The following is a 21,201-nucleotide window of genomic DNA, read 5'->3' as shown; positions in this document are numbered from 1 at the left end:
AGAAAGTGAAGAGAAACTAAAGAGCCTCTTGATAAAGGTCAAAGAGGAGAGTGAAAAAGTTGGCTTAAAGCTCAACATTCAGAAAATTAAGATCATCGCATCTGCTCCCATCACTTCATGGCAAATAGATGGGGAAACAGTGGAAACAGTGTCAGACTTCATTTTTTGGGGCTCCAAAATCACTGCAGATGGTGACTGCAGTCATAAAATTAAAAGACGCTTACTCCTCGGAAGGAAAGTTATCACCAACCTAGATAGCATATTCAAAAGCAGAAACATTACTTTGCCAACAAAGGTCCATCTAGTCAAGGCTATGGTTTTTCCAGTGGTCATGTATGGATGTGAGAGTTGGACTGAGAAGAAAGCTGAGCGTGGAAGAATTGATGCTTTTGAACTGTGGTGTTGGAGAAGACTCTTGAGAGTCCCTTGGACTGCAAGGAGATCCAACCAGTCCATTTTTTTTTTTTTTTATTTTATTTTTAAACTTAACATAACTGTATTAGATTTGCCAAATATCAAAATGAATCCGCCACAGGTACACATTTGTTCCCCATCCTGAACCCTCCTCCCTCCTCCCTCCCCATTCCATCCCTCTGGGTCGTCCCAGTGCACCAGCCCCAAGCATCCAGTATCGTGCATTGAACCTGGACTGGCAACTCATTTCATACATGATATTTTACATGTTTCAATGCCATTCTCCCAAATCTTCCCACCCTCTCCCTCTCCCACAGAGTCCATAAGACTGTTCTATACATCAGTGTCTCTTTTGCTGTCTCGTACACATGGTTATTGTTACCATCTTTCTAAATTCCATATATATGCGTTAGTATACTGTATTGGTGTTTTTCTTTCTGGCTTACTTCACTCTGTATAATAGGCTCCAGTTTCATCCACCTCATTAGAACTGATTCAAATGTATTCTTTTTAATGGCTGAATAATACTCCATTGTGTATATGTACCACAGCTTTCTTATCCATTCATCTGCTGATGGACATCTAGGTTGCTTCCATGTCCTGGCTATTATAAACAGTGCTGCGACCAGTCCATTTTAAAGGAGATCAGTCCTGGGTGTTCATTGGAAGAACTGATGCTAAAGCTGAAACTCCAATACTTTGGCCACTTCATGCAAAGAGTGACTCATTGGAAAAGACCCTGATGCTGGGAGCGATTGGGAGCAGAAGGAGAAGGGACGACAGAGGATGTTTTGGCTGGATGGCGTCACCGACTGAATGGACATGAGTTTGAGTAAACGCCAGGAGTTGGTGATGGACAGGGAGGCCTGGGGTGCTGTGATTCATGAGGTTGCAAAGAGTCAGATACAACTGAGCAACTGAACTAAACTGAACTGAAAGGAGACTAAAGTAGAAAGAGGTCAAGGCCAACAGTTGGACAATACACTGTCACATTGTCTTATTGCTATATACTATAGTGCCTACTAGATTTTGTATTATTTCATCTTCATAACTCATTTTTTAAAAAATGTTATTTGTTTTTAAAATTTGGAGGCTGTGCTGGCTCTTCATTGCTGCGTGGGCTTTTCTCTGGTTGAGGTACACAGGCTTCTCATTGCGGTGGCTCCTCTTGTTGAAGAGCGTGGGCTTTAGGGCACACAGGCTTCAGTAGTTGCAGCATATGGGCTCAGTCGTTGTGGCTTCCAGGCTCTAGAGCAGAGGATCCATAGTTGTGACACATGGGCTTAGTTGCTCCATGGCATATGGGATCTTCCCAGACAAGGGATCAAACTCTTGTCTCCTGCATTGGCAGGTAGATTCTTTACCACTGAGTCACCAGGGAAGACCCCAGTAATTGTTGTTTTAAGCCACTAGGTTTTGGACAGGTTTGTTACACAGTAATAAAGAGCCAGAACAACACCCATGTAACTACCACTATATACATAACATTTCTGTTACCCTAGAAGGTTCTCTCATGCACCCTTCCATTCAACAACCCCCCAAAAGCTAAGTGCTATTCTGACTGGTAGCACCAAGTTAGTTTTGCTATGATGAAGTTTGATATAAATTGAGTCATGATATATTCTTTGTGTCTGGCTTCTTCTGCTCAGCATGAAATTAATTCATATTATTTCAGTATTTGGGTTTGTTTTTTTTCATCCATTGTAGAAATATACCACCATTTATCCATTCTAGTAGTGATCATCATTTGTTCATTTATTTTTATTTTATTTAACTTTACAATATTGTATTGGTTTTGCCATAGATCAAAATGAATCTGCCACAGGTATACATGTGTTCCCCATCCTGAACCCTCTTCCCTCTTCCCTCCCCATACCATCCCTCTGGGTCGTCCCAGTGCACCAGCCCCAAGCATCCAGTATTGTGCATCAAACCTGGACTGGTGACTCGTTTCGTATATGATATTATACATATTTCAATGCCATTCTCCCAAATCATCCCACACTCTCCCTCTCCCACAGAGTCCAAAAGACTGTTCTATACATCAGTGTCTCTCTTGCTGTCTATGCACATCCATGTACTTCTTTTGGTAGGCATAAGTACTAGTTTCTGTTGGATATACACCTAGGAGTGGAATGGCTAAGTCACAGGATATAGGTATGTTTAGTTTTAGTAGGGTGGTGGTTTTATTTTTTTTTTAATTGAAGTGTAATTGCTTTACAACGTGGTGATAGTTTCTGCTGTACAGCAGTGTGAATCAGCTATAAGTATACATATAGCCCCTCCACCTTGAGTCCCCTACCCCGTCCCCCCATCCCACCCCTCTAGGTCATCACAGAGCACCAAGCTGAGCTCCGTGTGCTATGCAGCAGCTTCTCAGTGTGCTCAGTCATGTCCGACTCTTTGCAGCTCCAGGGACTGTAGCCCAGCAGGCTCCTCTGTCCATGGAATTTTCCAGGTAAGAATAGTGGAGTGGGGTGCCGCTTCCTGCTCCAAGGGATCGAACTTGCATCTCTTGCGTCTCCTGCATTGGCAGACAGATTGTTAGCCATTGAGCCGCCCAGGAAGCCCCAGTACACATAGTTGTGGGTATATGTCAATGCTAGTCTCTCAGTTTGTCCCACCCTCTCCTTCCCCTGCTGTGTCCACATGTCCATTCCCTATGTTTGCATCACTATTCCTGCCCTACAGATAGGTCCATTAGTAGGGTGGTGGTTTTAAAATATGCCCATGAATTCTTTGATACTACTCCATGAAGGAAAGGTATGTGTGCCCCCTCCTTGAATTTGGACTGGTTGTAGTGACTCATTTGTAATCAGTTGAATATAATGGATATGGCCCTGCATTTGCATGACTTTTGAGGCTAGGTCTAAAAAAATTATGCATCTCCACCTGGTTTTCTTGGGACAGTACCTCTGGAAAATTTCCAGCCAGAATTTCTCTAAATACTGTTCTGCCTCATTCTCATTCTCCTTGTAATAGTCCATTTTTTCATTCTGTCTCAGATGATTAATAGACACATACTCTTTTCTGTATTTTCTATCCTTTTTTCCCTGTGTTTCAATTTGTACATCTTCTACTGACTTGCCTTCTAGTTATACTAGTCATCTGTTTTCTGTGTCTAATTTGCTGTTAAACACAATTTGTTATAGTGCTTTTCCGGTCAAGAATCTCTGACTCTTTTTTCATGGATTCTAACTTTCTGGTGAAATTCTTCTCCATCCTCTGTTTTCCTCATCATATTAATCATAGCTATTTCACAGTCCTTGTCTGATAAATCCAATAGAACTGATTGGATTTATCCATAGAACTGATTCTGTTGTCCATAGAACTTAATCATCCATAAAACTGATTTCTATTGTCTCTTCTTTCTCCTTCTCTCTCTCTCTTTTTTAACATGCCTCATAATTTTCATTTTTTTTCCTGACAACATTGTAGAAAAAAAAATGTTGAGTCTCTGGATGGTATCAGATCCTGGATGGTATATCTTTCTTCAAATAGGATTGAACTTCCTTGTAGCAGCTCCTACATATCACCTTGACCCTGTCAAAAGACTGATTTTACACTAGCTAATTTTTTTCATTTTACTAGCATGTAACCCTTTCTTCTAGGGCATGTCCTTATGAGATCTCAATCTAATTACTAAGACTCTTTTATACTGTAGCACATGTGAAGTCTCTACTTATCTCTATTCTCTCAGCTGCTATTGTTTCTCTTTGTACATGCACAACTTAGAAATTATCCAATAGCATGAAGTTAATTTATATGACGATTTTGGGGTTTCCTTTTAGGAAGGGAAAATGTTCATAGTTCCCTCTTTTTGAGGACTCTGCTCCAACCTTGGCAGTTTCATAGTCTGTCTCTTGAATTCTTTCTGCTTAAGAAAGTGAAAGTGTTAGTTGCTCAGTGTGTCTAACTCTTTGCAACGCCATGGACTGTAGCCCTCCAGGCTCCTCTGGCCATGGAATTCTCCAGGCAAGAATACTGGAGTGGGTTGCCATTTCCTTCTCCAGGAAATCTTTTGGATCCAGGGATTGAACCTGGGTCTTCAACATTGCAGGCAGATTCTTTACCGTCTGAGTCACTGGGAAAGATGTTTCTGCTTAAGAAACAAGCAATAAATTAGAAAATACCCTCAGGGAAAAAGCAGGAGTAAATCTCATGTGCTTCCCTTCTTTTTAGGACCCTAGTGCCTCAAGTCTTATCTGCAATATTTATTATTTACTGCTGACAAAGTCTCCTTGATCAAGCTCAGTCAGGCTCCTCTGAGCCTTCTTCTCAACTATGCCTCAGCTGTGGTCCCAGGCCTGTCTTTCGCCTGCCACACTCAGTCTTAGCAAGAATTCTCTAAGTTATAAATAACTTAATAAGAATGTCTGGGACTTCCCTGGTGGTCCAGTGGCAAAGACTCTGAACTCCCAATGCAAGGGGCCTGGGTTTGATTCCTGGTCAGGTAACTAGATCCCGAATGCTGCAACTAAGACCCTGTGCAGCCAAGTAAATTTAAAAAATAAAAATAAATATTTTAAAAGTATGTTGCTTAATTTCCACAATTTTATGAATTTCCCAGTTTTCCCTTTGTTTTTAACTTCTAACTGCATCTCTCGTGATCAGAGAAGACATAGTCCACGTGCACCCGGGAAGATTGTGTGTGCTGCTGTTGTTGAATGAAGTGTTCTGTATATGTCTGTCAGATCTAGTCGGTTTATTATGTTAAGTCCTCTATTTCCTTACTTATCTTCTGTCTGGTTGCTCTGTCCATTATTGTGAGTGGGATATTGATGGCTCCAACTATTACTGTAAAGCCATCTATTTCTCCCTTCAATTCTGTCAGTTTTTGCTTCATAAGTTTTCAGCCATTATTTCTTCAAGTGTTCTCTCTGCCCCTTTTGCTCTCTTGTCTCCCTTTAGGATTCCTACAACACTGTTTAATGAGGAGCCATGAAAGTGAAAGTGAAGTCATTCAGTCGTGTCTGACTCTTTTTGTGATCCCATGGACTGTAGACTACCAGGCTCTTCAGTCCATGGAATTTTCCAGGCAAAGTACTGGAGTCAGTTGCCATTTCCTTCTCCAGGGGATCTTCCCAACCCAGGGATTGAACCCGGGTCTCCTGCACTGTAGGCAGACGCTTTACCGTCTGAGCCACCAGGGAAGTCAATGAGGGGCCATAGTTCTCTTAAAGTGAAAGTGTTAGTCGTTCAGTGGTGTCTGACTTTTTGGGACCCCATGGACTGTAGCCCTCCAGGCTCCTCTGTCCATGGCTCTCTCCAGGAAAGGATACTGGAGTGGGTTGCCATTTCCTTCTCCAGGGGATCTTCCCAACCCAGGGATCGAACCAAGGTGTCCTGCATTGCAGGCAGATTCTTTACCATCTGAGCTGCCAGTCAAGTCCCTAGTTCCCTTAGGCTGTTTGCTTTTCTTTTCTCTGCTTTTCTTCAAGCTTTTTGCTTTCTGTTCTCTGCTTGATAATTTCTATTGTCTTATCTTGAAGTTTGCTGATTTTTTTTTTCTGCTTGGTCAAATGTACCTTTAAATTCTTTTACAGAATTTTTCATTTGAGTTGTACTTTTCTGCTCTGGAATTTCTTTTTGGTTTCTTTTAAGGTTTCATATCTCTTTATTGATACTTCCATTTTGTTCACACATCATTTTCTTGATTTTATCCATATTTTCTTAAGTTCTTTGACCATCTTTAAAATAGTTCTTTTAACGTCTTTCTAGTATATTTGCCATTAGGTCTTCTGTAGAAGTGGTTTCTTTCTACTAATGTATTTGTTTGTTTGTTTGCATGGGTCAGACAAACATTTATTTCTTTGTATGACTTGTGATTTTGTTGTTGTTGAACATTGGACATTTGAGTCTAGTAATATGGTAACTTTGGAAATCAGATTCTCCTTTTCCCCAGGATTTTCTATTTTTTAAAGTAATTTGTTATTAATTTGATTGATTGATTTTATTTTTGCCTGCACTGGGTCTTTTCTTGTTGCTGCAAGCAGTCTTTCTCTAGCTGAGACAAGTGGGGGCTACTCTCTAGTTGCGGTGCGCAGGTTTGCTTCTCATTGCCGTGGTTTCTATTGTGGAGCCTGGGCTCTAGATACTTGGGCTTCAGCAGTTGTCACACCTGGGCCTAACTTCCCTGCGGCATGTGGAATCTTTTCGGAGCAGGGATCAAACTTGTGTCGCTTGCATTGATTGTTTTAAAATCTATCTCTTTGCCAAGGACCTGCCTGAAGTGTAAACTTAAGGTCTTCTCGGGCATTTTCTCCGGAGAAGGCAATGGCACCCCACTCCAGTACTCTTGCCTGGAAAATCCCATGGATGGAGGAGCCTGGAAGGCTGCAGTCCATGGGGTCGGTGAGGGTCGGACACGATTGAGCGACTTCCCTTTCACTTTTCACTTTCATGCATTGGAGAAGGAAATGGCAACCCACTCCAGTGTTCTTGCCTGGAGAATCCCAGGGACAGGGGAGCCTGGTGGGCTGCTGTCTATGGGGTCGCACAGAGTCGGACACGACTGAAGTGACTTATCAGTAGCAGGCATTTTCTCTGCCGTTACCTGGGCATGTATGGTCACTCTAATTTTTCCCATGTGTACAGTTGCTTTTTAATACACTAGTCTTTAATACCTGGTTCCACAAAAGGGAAAAAGTGAAAATGAAGGAGGGGTAGGGAAGGGTGCTGGTTCTTTAAAACCCCTGGAAGTCACTTCAGCTTAAGCATCCTGCAGCAGTAGAGAGAGGTACCCCAACAACACTAGCTCCCTCTCTTTGTCTGTGCCTTTGTGTTCAGAAGCAGAAATCCTCTTGAGTACAGATCCCCAATATTTGGAGGATAGGTAACTTTTTGCGCTCCCTGGCTCCTACAAGCTGTCGACTGAAAAAAAAAAACCCACAGTGTGAGAGTTGTGAGTTGTTTTATTTGGGGCAAAATGAGGGCTACAGCCCGGGAGAAAGCATTTCAGAGAGCTTTGAGAAACTGCTCCAAAGAGGCATGGTGGGGGGTGGGGGGGGCGGTGGAGGGACTGTCAATATAGATGTGATTTTGGTGAAGGGAGAAATACACGCAATCAAGGACATTTTTTTGCAGAAGGTTACTGTTAGTCACGAAGAGCAGACGTCACCATGAAGGATTTTAGTGGTTTTCTAGATACAAGGAAAGGCAAGGATTGGGCTCATAAAATCATCTCCTGAAAATATCTATCGGAAGACCTGTTCGGCCAGTTTCTCCCAGAGCACAGAGGGCCTCTTTCCTGATCTCCACCCCGAAGTCCTTCCAGGGGGTACTGAACATCAGCAGCTGCAGTGGCTCATAATTTGATCCTTGCAGAGGTAGATGGCAAGTGCCATTTGCAGGCGACAGAGCTGTGTACTACCATGCGGCTGGTGGTGGAGGACGTGTAGCTGTTACTGTGCAAAGGGCTGAAGATCAAAATCAACAGCAATTTGCTGTCCAAGTCTTCCCCTAGAATTTACCAGCCTTCAACAGAGTCCATCGTTCTAAAATAAATACAGCAAACAGATTCTGCTAGTGAAATTGTTTACGTGGGAAGACAGACTCCTGGTGATCCAAACTCTGCTATCTTCCCAGAATCCTTGAATTCACTTATTTTTATTTTCAGTTTGGCCAAGAAGTGCTTTTTTTTTTTGGCTATTCTTTGCACTCAATTTTTATCACATTCCACAGGCTTTGATAATGCAATGCAGTGTCTTCATTTTTTCTATTATGATTTTATTGTCCCTTACCAGATACAAGTGTTAGTTGCTCAGTCCTGACTCTTTGCGACCCCGTGGACTGCAGCCCTGCCAGACGCCTCTGTCCATGGCATTTCCCAGGCGAGAAGACTTGCATTCCCGTCTTCAAGGGATCTTCCCGACCCAGGGATCGAACCTGGGTCTCCTGGATTGCAGATTCTTTACCACGAGCCACCAGTTCAGTTCAGTTCAGTCGCTCAGTCGTGTCCGACTCTTTGCGACCCCATGAATCGTAGCACACCAGGCCTCCCTGTCCATCACCAACTCCCGGAGTTCACCCAGACTCACGTCCATCGAGTCAGTGATGCCATCCAGCCATCTCATCCTCTGTCGTCCCCTTCTCCTCCTGCCCCCAATCCCTCCCAGCATCAGAGTCTTTTCCAATGAGTCAACTCTTCGCATGAGGTGGCCAAAGTACTGGAGTTTCAGCTTTAGCATCATTCCTTCCAAAGAAATCCCAGGACTGCCCTAATTTACTTTGGTACCTTTGAGGGGTTTTGTTTGGTTTTTTTTTTTTGAGATTTAGAATACGGTCAATTTTTGGTAATTCAAACACATTTTAAAAAGAAGAAGAAAAGGAAAGAAAAAAGAATCCCTGATCTATATAGATACCAAAAATAGAGGCAGAAGAGGGAGGAGGAAAGGGGGAGGCTGTTAGACGTAGAAGGGCTCCACGCTTGCTCCCAGTATTACCACAGGGAACAGTGCCCCTCTGGAGGGGTGACTTCGAGGATTCCTAGAGGAGGGGGCCACGTGAAATCACTTTCTCCCCTCTTACGACTTTTCTTGGCCATGCCCTCCACCCCCTCCTCTTCCAGACGTGTAACTCGCAGAAGGAGAGCCTAGGAACTCGTCCTGGATACGAGTGGGAGGCGCTGCAGTTGGTGAGGAGGGGCCTAAGGGAAGGAAGGGGCCAGCCTTTCAGCCCCGGTAGAACTCCCATCTCCTGGAGCGCTGGGCACCTCGCAAAGGGTACCGCCCGCGCCAGGCCTAGCTGGGGCGGCTCCGCGGCGGGGACGCGCCTCCGCCTCCCAGCCCTGCGGCGGGGACGCGCGCCGGACAGCTCGGGGAGGGGTCGGCGGAGGCACGCGGCCTCCGGAAGCGCCTTTCCCGGAAGGTAGGGAGGCGGCGCCGGCCTCGGCGATGGCGGTTGGGCGGCGGCACCGCTCTCTCTAGCCTGCGGAGCCGCGCCGCTGGAGGATGGCCTCGCTCGGACCAGCAGTTACGGGCGAGCAGGTCCCGGGGGCTGAAGCGGAGCCGGGCGCCGCGGGGCCGCCGCCGCCGTCGTCGACTTCCTCTCTGGGGCCCCTGCTCCCCCTGAAGCGGGAGCCGCTGTACAACTGGCAGGCGACCAAGGCGTCGCTGAAGGAGCGTTTCGCCTTCCTCTTCAACTCGGAGCTCCTGAGCGATGTGCGCTTCGTGCTGGGCAAGGGCCGCGGCGGCGGCGGCGCTGCCGGGGGCCCGCAGCGCATCCCAGCCCACCGCTTCGTACTGGCCGCCGGCAGCGCCGTCTTCGACGCCATGTTCAACGGCGGTATGGCCACGACGTCGGCCGAGATCGAGCTGCCCGACGTGGAGCCCGCTGCTTTCCTGGCGCTGCTGAGGTGAGGACGGCCGCCGAGCCGTGACTTTGGGCGAGGCTCTGCTTACCCCCCGGCCTCGGTTTCTTCCCGCGTCGGTGATGCTCGGGGAGGTCGAAACACATTCGTCAGCCGGGACGGCTGCCCGCCTTGTCGTTAGGGTCAATACTAGTGTCTGGGACCCAGGAGCGTGCGTTTTCCCGTTTCCAGTAGCGGGGTTTTTAGGGAATTAGGGACGTGATGAGAACAGAGTTTGGGTCAAGTCGCCCTAATGGCCTATTTGCGATGTTTTAGGTTTTTGTTGGGGGAGACGGGTAGTTGCAGAGTCTTGGAAGACCGATGACCTTTTAATTTTATTTTTTTTAAATTCTTACTCCTTTTTCATTAATATTGGTTGTCATGATTCAGGAAAGTGAACACCTAAACAAGTAAGTATGGTTCTAGCTAGCTTGCATTCCTGCAGACAAGATTATGTTTGCTAAAAAAAACAATCTTCCTATCAGTGTTAGAATTGGCTTTTTGATTATGTGAGGATAGAAGATTGACTTCTGATTAATATTATTTAATGGAGGGAGCTAATAGTCTGGCATTATTAGCTGTTATTCACAAAAGTCCATTTAGGAAGGTGTAAGTATTGTGAAGAAAGCTGAGCGCCCAAGAATTGATGCTTTTGAACTGTGGTGTTGGAGAAGACTCTTGAGAGTCCTTGGACTGCAAGGAGATCCAGCCAGTCCATTCTAAAGGAGATCAGTCCTGGGTGTTCCTTGGAAGGACTGATGCTAAAGCTGAAACTCCAATACTTTGGCCACCTCATGCGAAGAGTTGACTCATTGGAAAAGACCCTGATGCTGGGAGGGATTGGGGGCAGGAGGAGAAGGGGACGACAGAGGATGAAATGGCTGGATGGCATCACCGACTCGATGGACATGAGTTTGGGTGAACTCCGGGAGTTGGTGATGGACAGGGAAGCCTGGCGTGCTGTGATTCATGAGGTCGCAAAGAGCTACTGAGCGACTGAACTGAACTGAACTGAAGTATTGTTTTATACAGTTTTACTAATGAGACTGAGCCCCAAAGAAGTCAAGTAACTTGACGGAGGTAACAGCCAGCCCATACCAGAGACCATGTGTGTTTCATTATGAGATGGTTTTAGCTGCCTGAATAGAATGTATTGTTAAAACAACAGGCTTGGATGGTACTGAGGCATAACAGGTAGGTCAGGGAACAGATAAGTTCTCCACAAAGGCTCACAGCTCACTCAGGAAGATCAGTAGGAAATGGAATACAAAGTTAACACAGGTAGAAAGTAATACCAAAATCCCATTAAAAAATGAATAAAGGACAGGATAGATCATTTAGGGGAAAAAAATACAATTAGCAGCCAGTGTTTAACCTCATTAACAATTAAAGAAGTGCAAATTAAAAGTATAGTACTTTTCCTCTTCTTACAAACCCTCCAGGTTTTTTGTGTTTTGTGTGTGTGTGTGTGAAGATAACATCTGGCAAGACCTTTCCGACAAAGGTGGTAGGAAAACAGTTTGGCATTGTAGATTATTTTCCCCACAGGTAGGAAGTAGTCAAGTACTAAAAATGTTCCACACAAAAATATTTAAGCAGGACTATTTATAGTAGTGAGGAAGTAGTGTAGCAGAGGGAATGGTTTTAGGTCCATCTGATGGCATGTGGTGCAGCTGCTAAGCAGGGCACCAAAACCCACTCCAGTATTCTTGCCTGGAGAATCCCATGGACAGAGGAGTTTGGCGGGCTGTGGTCCATAGGGTTGCAGAGAGTTGACTGAAGTGACTTAGCAGGAATGCATCTACTAAGTATGATAGTCATGAAGACTAGATAATAACATTATTGTGAAAAAAAATGTGTATAATTAGCATTTGAAACAGTGCTCACAGTAATTAAAAACTGAGAAAAGAAACAGCAAAGATATACTTAGAGAAAGGGAGAGAGGAACTATACCGAAATGCTAACCAAAGTTGTGTTGGAGTGGCAAGATGGTGTTGACTTGTTTTTCATTTGTTTCTCATATGTTTTGTAATTTAGTTCAGTTACATTTATAAAAGGAAAAACAACAACAGCTCAAAAGCTAATATCTAGATCATTTTGGGATTTGGTTTGAAGTTGACTGGGAGCATTGGTTCTTCTTCTTTAGATTTTCTAAATTGGAAGTACTTTTTAATGAATTGTTGGTTCACCTTCATTGTAATCACCTGTTAATTTCTTAATTCGCTTCCTCCCTCCTTACAATATTGTAATGTTTGCCAGTGGGACCTTGAGAGCATACTTAATACTCTCCCTGAATCTGATATTGGCTATGTTTGAGAGCCACTGATCTAAATATTGTTGGGTAGGTTTTTCTTTTAAAAAATACAGAGATTGCTATGATAAGAATGTAGAGAGAAAATGCTGGTTTCATATTTTCACTGAAACTGTTAATCAGTCCGTTGTTTCCCACGAATAGAAAATAAGTGAATTCATCTGAGTCCTTGAAATTTTTCTAGTTTCAGTGTGGTCATGGGTACTTATACTTCTTCAGGCTCTAGTCATTGTTTTATTCTGAAAGTGATCTCTGGACTGATTTTTAAACTTAGGTTATTGGCTGGTTGTGAAGCAGAGATGCTGTACTTACGTATTATTGTGTGACAAAAAAATGTCTCATGGTACTTACTGAAGTTGAAAAGCAGGTTAGCTTGGGCATACTTTTATGTTTACAACTTGAATTAAACATTACTTAAAGGCTTTTGAACTTGAGTTTGAAGCACTTTAAGAAACTGCTCGTTTTGATCTGCCAGACCTTTAAGTAATGTTCTTAGTTGTTCATTTGAAAAACACTGCCTTCCTTGTACTGCTTTAGATATTGGATACAGCAGTGAACAATAGGAAGTCCCTGCCCTCACAGAGTTAATCATCTAGTAGGGAGAAACAAAGACAAAATGTCAAGTACAAAAAAGTGTTTTAAGGAAAGATGGTCAACCTGTGGGAGAAGGACCATTCATCGCAAGGAAAAACGTATTTAAGCCCCAAAATTGCTCCTGTTAGACAGACTACAAGAGTAAACCAGTGTGATCTGAACAGATAGAATAAGGGGGAAAATGGTAGAAGATGAGGTCAACAAGATAGGCTGGCCAGGATTATGCACAGCTGTAGAGCCCATGGAAGGACTTGGATTCCCCCTGTCTATGGTGGGAATCCTTTGAAAGGTTTTGAACAGGGAGTTGATAGGAAACATGAAAGTGTTAGTCACCCAGTAGTGTCCCATTCTTTGTGGCCCCACCAGGACTGCATAGCCCGCCAGGCTTGTCTGTCCGTGGAATCAGGGGCTGCTGTGATCTGGTTTAAAAACTCCTAGCAGTTGTTTGGAGATTAGACTGGAAGGAGTGAAAGGAGCAGGTGACAGCTGTTCCACAGGTTCTGTCCGTAGCTGCTGTCTTCCTTTCCCCCATTAACCTATGGCGCTACATACTGCCCCGGCGGTACTGTGAACCTTTACTCAACCCAACCCGAGTTTCCAACTGGACGGTCACAAATGAGTGTCTATTTAGTACACATGCAGATGGACTGTCAACAATAAAAATATCTTAACACTTAATGAGTGCTTGCCATGTTCTGCTTACTGTTGTTCCTGAGCACCTTGTGTGAACCCAAATTTCAGAACAGTCTTTGAGGCAGGCATACTTCATATGTCCTGTCTCAGGCAGCTTTTGTCATAATAATGCTATAAAGCACTGCAAAAATCAGGGGCTTAGAAAAACAATCGTGTATTCTTCCTCTGAATATTCTTGTTATGTGGGTCAGTTGAGGATGTCTCAGGTGGGCTTGGCTCCAGGCTGTAGTTTGGTTCCATTATGTTCGATTTGTTTCTCATCCTGTTTGGACCAATCTTGAAGGTTCTACTCAATTCTTTCAATTTTTTTTTTGGCATTGCTTCAAACAGATCACACTGCCTTTAGACTCAGCTCACTTCATTCTTCACGCTGTTAACAAAGTTATCTCTCTGATATCTAGACATTATCACAGTACTCCCCTGAATCTCTTAATGACTTCTTTTTGCGTATGGGATGCATTTAAACATTTTAGCCGATATGCAAGACCTTTATGATTTGATATCTCTTCCTCTTCCTCTCCGTCTACTGAGTACCCCAGTACTGCTGATGGTCTTTTTCTTATTTTAATACTTGCCTTCTAATGCCTCCTTGCCTTTGTACTTCTTTGTCTGCCTAGAAGGTTTACACACTTAATTATTACCCTTCAGATATACTTGAGGCTTTATCTCTTTATGAAACGTCGCTGCTGGCAGATTTGCGCTCTGCCTCATGTAATGTCTTGTATCAAGTTTTTTATCTGTTGCTGTAGAACAAGCCACTCCAACACTTAGTGGCTTAAACATAGTCTTATTATCTTTCACAGCTGTGTGAGAGGTTCTTCTAGCATATTCTTCAGGTCTCCCACGCAGTCAGAGTCTGATAGCAGTTGGGGCAAGGGTCATCTGGAGGTTTGATTCACATTATGGTTTGGCTGAGCCTTTCTGTCTCTCCAAGGCTCCTGCAGCTGATCTTTGCAAGGTTATTAGCCTGACTTCCTGGCGAGCAGCAGGCCATGGCTCCTGAAAGCACAAAAGTAGGAGCTTCTGCATCCTCAGAGTTTAGGCCCCAGGCTAGCATAGTGTTACTTGTGCCACGTTCTGTTGATTAAAGGGAATCAATCAGGATGAGCCCAGAATAATTATGGGACAGCTCTGTGTAAAGGTCTGGATCACAGAAAGCATGATTTATCGGGGCCATCTTTAGAGATTATTTATCAAATCATGCCTAATGTATAATGCTGTTATAATTATGACATTACTTTTTAATCATTTTATTACCAAACCATGAGCTTTTTGTGGGCAGTGTTGTCTGTTTGTATTTCTAGGACCTATTATTATATAGTCCTCAGTAAATGTTTTTGAGTAAAATGAATGAATCAGTAGTGACACAGTTTCTTGTACATAATCTTACGATTTTTCTATTTTACAATGAAGTTTGTACCTTAGTCGTTTAATTTTTAAATTGGATTAAATGTAACCTAAGTTTTAAATTTTGGAAAGCCACTCATCTTCAGGAAAAAATCAGAAATAGTTTGATGACCTGTAATTATTTCTCTGTGCTCTTGTTCTTAGAGGTAGTGTATTAGGAATGTTAATTTTAAAATGCAAAGTACTGTGGTAATATTATGTTTAATTTTAAGTTATAATTTGTAAATATTGGCTTACAGAGTTTTTTTGAATTGCAGCAGTGTTAGTAATTAAATAAAATGTGAGGAAAACATGTATGTAAAATATGAATCAGGGTGATTCTTGGATTTTTAAGTAGCTTTTTTTCTTATTAGAAATGAAAATGGTTTCCCTATCAATAGCTAGAAACTTGTACTGAGCTGTGTAGTTGGCTAACGTGTATTTATTAAATCTTTGCCAGGTGCCAAAACTGAGCCTGGTGCTGTAGGAAAGATATGGGAAAAAACATAAGAAACACAGAGTTCCCTTTCTTACACTTTATAGTCTTGTATTTATTTATAATTTGCATTGCTCCAAAAACAATTTAAAATGTCTAACAAGAAACACAGAGGTAAGAAATAAAGCAGTCAAGATGCTGCTAATATAAAAATACATGCTATACACACTCTACAGACTTAATTTTGATCATTTTAGCAACTATTACGAAAAGGGAAAGCTGGCCAGTCAGTTACAGTTCACAGTGTTTGTCAGATTAAAAACAGGCCAACTGCTTAAGAGATGCACAACTCTTATCTGATAATAGATCAGATCAGTCGCTCAGTCATGTCCGACTCTTTGGGACCCCATGAATCGCAGCACGCCAGGCCTCCCTGTCCATCACCAACTCCCGGAGTTCACTCAGACTCACGTCCATCGAGTCAGTGATGCCATCCAGCCATCTCATCCTCTGTCGTCCCCTTCTCCTCCTGCCCCCAATCCCTCCCAGCATCAGAGTCTTTTCCAATGAGTCAACTCTTCGCATGAGGTGGTCAAAGTACTGGAGTTTCAGCTTCAGCATCATTCCTTCCAAAGAAATACCAGGGCTGATCTCCTTCAGAATGGACTAGCTTGATCTCCTTGCAGTCCAAGGGATTCTCAAGAGTCTTCTCCAACACTACAGTTCAAAAGCATCAATTCTTGGGTGCTCAGCCTTCTTCACAGTCCAACTCTCACATCCATACATGACCACAGGAAAAACCATAGCCTTGACTAGATGGACCTTTGTTGGCAAAGTAATGTTTCTGCTTTTGAATATGCTATCTAGGTTGGTCATAACTTTCCTTCCGAGGAGTAAGCGTCTTTTAATTTCATGGCTGCAGTCACCATCTGCAGTGATTTTGAAGCCCAGAAAAATAAAGTCTGACACAGTTTCCACTGTTTCCCCATCTATTTCCCAGGAAGTGGTGGGACTGGATGCCATGATCTTCGTTTTCTGAATGTTGAGCTTTAAGCCAACTTTTTCACTCTCCACTTTCACTTTCATCAAGAGGCTTTTGAGTTCCTCTTCACTTTCTGCCATAAGGGTGGTGTCATCTGCATATCTGAGGTTATTGATATTTCTGCAGGCAATCTTGATTCCAGCTTGTGTTTCTTCCAGTCCAGTGTTTCTCATGATGTACTCTGCATGTAAATTAAATAAACAGGATGACAATATACAGCCTTGATGTACTCCTTTTCCTATTTGGAACCAGTCTGTTGTTCCATGTCCAGTTGTTGCTTCCTGACCTGCATACAGATTTCTCAAGAGGCAGATCAGGTGGTCTGGTATTCCCATCTCTTTCAGAATTTTCCACACTTTATTGTGATCCACCCAGTCAAAGGCTTTGGCATAGTCAATAAAGCAGAAATAGATGTTTTTCTGGAATTCTCTTGCTTTTTCCATGATCCAGTGGATGTTGGCAATTTGATCTCTGGTTCCTCTGCCTTTTCTAAAACCAGCTTGACCATCTGGAAGTTCACGGTTCATGTATTGCTGAAGCCTGGCTTGGAGAATTTTGAGCATTACTTTACTAGCATGTGAGATGAGTGCAGTTGTACAGTAGTTTGAACATTCTTTGGCATTGCCTTTCTTTAGGACTGGAATGAAAACTGACCTTTTCCAGTCCTGTGGCCACTGCTGAGTTTTCCAAATTTGCTGGCATATCGAGTGCAGCACTTTCACAGCATCATCTTTCAGAATTTGAAATAGCTCAACTGGAATTCCATCACCTCCGCTAGCTTTGTTCATAGTGATGCTTCCTAAGGCCCACTTGACTTTGCATTCCAGGATGTCTGCCTTTAGATGAGTGATCATACCATTGTGGTTATCTGGGTCATGAAAGGCAACTTGAATGGAGTTGTGGGCCATATGTTAGTGACTCAGTCGTGTCTGACTCTGTGCGACCCTGTGGGCTGCAGCCCACCAGGTTCCTCTGTCTATTGGATTTTCCAGGCAAGAATACTGAAGTGCCTTGCCATTCCCTTCTCCAGGAAATCTTCCCGACCTCCGGATCAAACCCACATCTCCTGCATTGCAGGCAAGTTCTTTACCACTGAGCCACCAGGGAAGCCCTGTGGGCCATATAGTATAGTCTAAAAACACAATTCTTTGGTTCCTGGAATGTTCTTCCTACCCTCTTTTCATGTTTTGGATCTCAAGTAGGAGTTCTTGTGGGAACCTTTTCCAGCTCTTTTTGTCAGTGACCCCAATTATAGATTGTTACAGAACCATGTACTTCAATTTTGTGGAACTGGTTTCCTTGAGCTTGAATCTATTCAAACAATGGTAATAAAGGCCCTGCATCTCAGCTCTATAGTTTATAACTCTAGCAATTTTTCCTGAAAACAAACTAAGACAAATATGAAGACTTCTTCCTATCTGTCCCTTAAAAACTTAATCGGTTTCTCGTTTAAGAAGGGAATTGAGCATGTTGTTAGCCTTCTGTCTGTTCCAGTTAAAATGACTATATAGAGAAATACAAAAGAAATAAACCCATTACAGTGAAGACAAAAAAGGGAGAGAGGTTGGAAGCCAATGTAGAAAAGGGACAAGGCAGTTGGAAGTGTGTTGATAATGAAGTGGAGTGGCTGGAGCCCAGAATCCAGAGAAGGAAGAGCTGTGGTGGAGGTGGGGGCTGTCTTTCCTGGCTGAGCCCCAGCATGGCTCTAGGTTGAGAGCTGTGTGGTGAGCAAGGTGAAATGAGAAGGTCATCCCGTCAACCAGCTCTTGTATGCTAACCATTGCACGCCACCCCCACCCCCCGCCCCCGCCCCCCTCCGCAATAGCTGACAGTCTCCTCTTGACAGAAACTAGACAAACCACCTGGGGAGAAGGAGGATGCTGGCTTATTTTAGGGAATTCAGGGTGATGGCATTGAAAGGGGGTGGAGGAGGTGTGGTAACTGACCTAAAGGCTGCTTTCCCACTCTCAGGTAAGGTGTCAGACGAGCCTCCCACATACACAGCTGCCCACCCACCTCTCCATCTTGGAGAAGGTTTTAGCTGGAAAGCAGTCCTGCTTACACAACAGCAAAGAAAACACACCAGCTACTGGAATGGTCACTGGAGATAATCATTAAACTTTTGACGTATAAGGACAATCAGAATATGAATGAATGATAAAGACCAAGAACAGCTGGTCCTCGAGGAAACAGGTAATTTAGGGAACAGAAAGGAACTTTTAAAACTTGGAGACTGAGAACATTTTTCACATCCATAAAAATGAGACATGGTACTGTGGAGTTAAAAAAAAAATACTCAAGAGGCAAGAATGCTTAGAAATTTAACTGTATGATTGCTGGGGGAAAAATAGAAGGGCTGGAACACTTGAAATCTTGTGAAATATAGAGGAAAATAGTAGAGATAAAAAATGAAGCAGTATAAAAAATAGCTAATGTTTATTAAGTATTTGTGTGTATTTTAACTGATACTAATCCTCACCAGAGCATTATGAAGAAGATACTGTTGTACAAATCTCTTTAACGGAGAGGAGCACAGTGATAACTTATTTAAAGTCATGTAGCTAGGAAGTGATAGATTCAAACTCAAGCAATCTCTTCTTGAGTCCAGGCAAATTAAGAGGGCTCCCACCTGACTGGCCTGAGAGTCTAACACTGAAAGCAGTCAGAGCCCAGAGACGGTGTGTTATGGTAGACAGCTCTTGTGTTTCCTCAGCCTGTTAACCCATCTTTAAAATGCAGGTAGCAGCACCTCCCTTCTTTGTGAGAGGATTAAACGAATTGGCATCTGTCACATGATAGAGACTCAACAAATGCTAATTTTCCCTCCTCTTTTTATTCATTCCCCTACCCCTAACTATAAGAGACTTAAGGTTTTTTTAATTCCGTGCAAGGTTTTTTTTAATTCCGTGCACTCATCACTAAATGACACATGTCATTAAGTGAGTATTATGAGGGTGATACAGATGGATGGCTTGAAAGGTTTTGGAAAAATGTTTGAAAACAATGTAATCTTGAAAAACAGCAACCTTACTTTTGTACTTGAGTTGTAAGGGAGTCACTCAGTTGTGTCCGACTCTTTGTGAGCCGATGGACTGCAGCCCACCAGGCTCCTCTGTTCATGGGATTCTCCAGGCAAGAGTACTGGAATGGGTAGCCATACCCTTCTCCAGGGGATCTTCCCTACCCAGGGATCAAACCCGTGTCTCCTGCATTGCAGGGAGATTCTTTACCATCTGAGCCACCAGGGAAGGATGGGCGTGAACAGCTTCCACTGGAAGTAGTTGTAAGGATAATGATCTTATTGGAGGGATGTCAGCATTTGGTTAAAGTGGGAAGTTGGGGGATGTAACCAGCTAGAATTTGATCTTGGGCAGTGATTCTGGCCACCAGAATAGAGAAATTGAAAAGCAGAGAGAAGTGACGTGAACTAGAACCTCCTTTCCTCACTCACTCTACTGTATAGTGTTCTGAAAGATATTTATGGCCTTTCAAGTGTTCTAAGTCTTAATTCATATTGCTAAAATAAAATACTTGTTCTCAATGCCTTATTTCTCCAGCACCCTCAGCTGCTCTGAGTGTAACTGAGAATTGGGCAGTAAGCTCAAGGGTCTCTGAGGAACCGCAGAAGAACTAAAATGAATATGCAGTAGCTTCAGTATAATTCAGCAGAAACTGCCCAGGCCTTCTCTGAGATTCTTATCCTCTATGTGCAGTTCTAGGAATCTGATTTATCTAGTAACAGGTAGAATCAGCTCCTGAGGCGGTGGGTAAGGTGGTATTGGTTTGGTAGTATTTCAAGAGAAAATTGGACTTATATACCCAAAAGTACATAGCAGTATGGGGTCATTTAAGATATCATTAAACTGTTTTATTCTTCTGAACCCCCATACTCTAGTCTTTGGTCATAATGCTAATTCTGGGATAATAAGGAAAGGTTAAAAGATGCCCAGAATAAGAAGATACCATCATCAGGAAATAAATGGATGTTTTGACATTTAGAGATGTGAACTTAAGCTGTCTCTAAGTTTGTTTAAGTGAACATTTTTTGGTGAAGAAGAGAGAAAGCTGCTATGGAGTGCTAAAAGGCCTTTAAAATTTTGGCTTGAAGACTTAACTTTAGTCTCTATAAATGGAGACTGCCTACCTCTCAGGATTGAGTCAGAATAAAATGAGGTGATGTATGTGCAAATAACCCTGGAAAGTCTGATGTGCTTTTCAAGTTATTTTTCACTTTGCTCATTATCTTTTCAAATATTCCTCAGAGACTTAACTCCAATGGATTGCTTGTCTAAAACCCTCTTGACTGTCTCTGCAATTTCCACTTGCTTCCCAGATTTCTGTATTCAGATGAAGTTCAAATCGGCCCAGAAACAGTTATGACGACTCTTTATACAGCTAAGAAGTACGCAGTCCCAGCCTTGGAAGCGCATTGTGTGGAATTTCTCACCAAACATCTCAGGGCAGATAATGCCTTCATGTTACTTACGCAGGTAAGTTGATGTAGCTAAGGTATGTATCTTTTAACTTTAAAAATTGTGTTTAACTGTATATGAATGTTTAATTTCCTGGAGAATTAGTCTGAGATCATCATTTTTAAAGCATATGAAGTCTTCTGATTTCATTGAGGGAAATATATCAGGTTCATATGATTTTAGAATAGAAAAACAAAGTAGAGTTAATGTATCATATAGGTGAAGAAACTGAAGAAAGTGTTAGTCACTCAGTTGTGTCCAACTCTTTGAGACCCCACAGACTGTAGCCCATCAGGCTCATCTGTCCGTGGAATTCTCCAGGCAAGGATACTGGAGTGGGTTGCCATTCCCTTCTGCAGGGGATCTTCCTGACCCAAGAATCAAACCCAGGTTTCCTGCATAGCAGGCATCGCAGGCAGGTTCTTTACCATCTGAGCCAAGCCTTAATGTAAATAGGGTGTTTCATCTCTGTAAAGTTACATAGCTATTTAGGGTTGGAGTTGA

The 21,201-nt window shown here is 43.0% G+C and overlaps 1 protein-coding gene across 5 annotated transcripts in view; it reads left to right on the top strand.

Moving 5' to 3' along the window:
* Positions 1-9,003: 9,003 nt before the first annotated feature.
* BTBD1 (BTB domain containing 1) overlaps positions 9,004-21,201 on the top strand; it is a 47,722-nt gene continuing 35,524 nt past the window's right edge. For 2 of the 5 annotated variants that reach the window (XM_025271752.2, XM_025271750.2), the window contains exons 1-2: positions 9,077-9,769; positions 20,559-20,715. In XM_025271752.2, the coding sequence (XP_025127537.1) occupies positions 9,366-9,769; positions 20,559-20,715 (561 nt within the window). In that variant the 5' untranslated portion in view covers positions 9,077-9,365. Of the gene's footprint in view, positions 9,770-20,558; positions 20,716-21,201 lie in introns of all 5 variants that reach the window. The other 3 variants (XM_025271753.2, XM_025271751.2, XM_006076587.3) reach the window with 3 other exon arrangements.

This window comes from Bubalus bubalis, chromosome 20, assembly GCF_019923935.1.
Source record: "Bubalus bubalis isolate 160015118507 breed Murrah chromosome 20, NDDB_SH_1, whole genome shotgun sequence".
In the NCBI taxonomy this organism is placed as follows: domain Eukaryota; kingdom Metazoa; phylum Chordata; class Mammalia; order Artiodactyla; family Bovidae; genus Bubalus; species Bubalus bubalis.
This window is presented reverse-complemented; position numbering and strand designations above follow the sequence as displayed.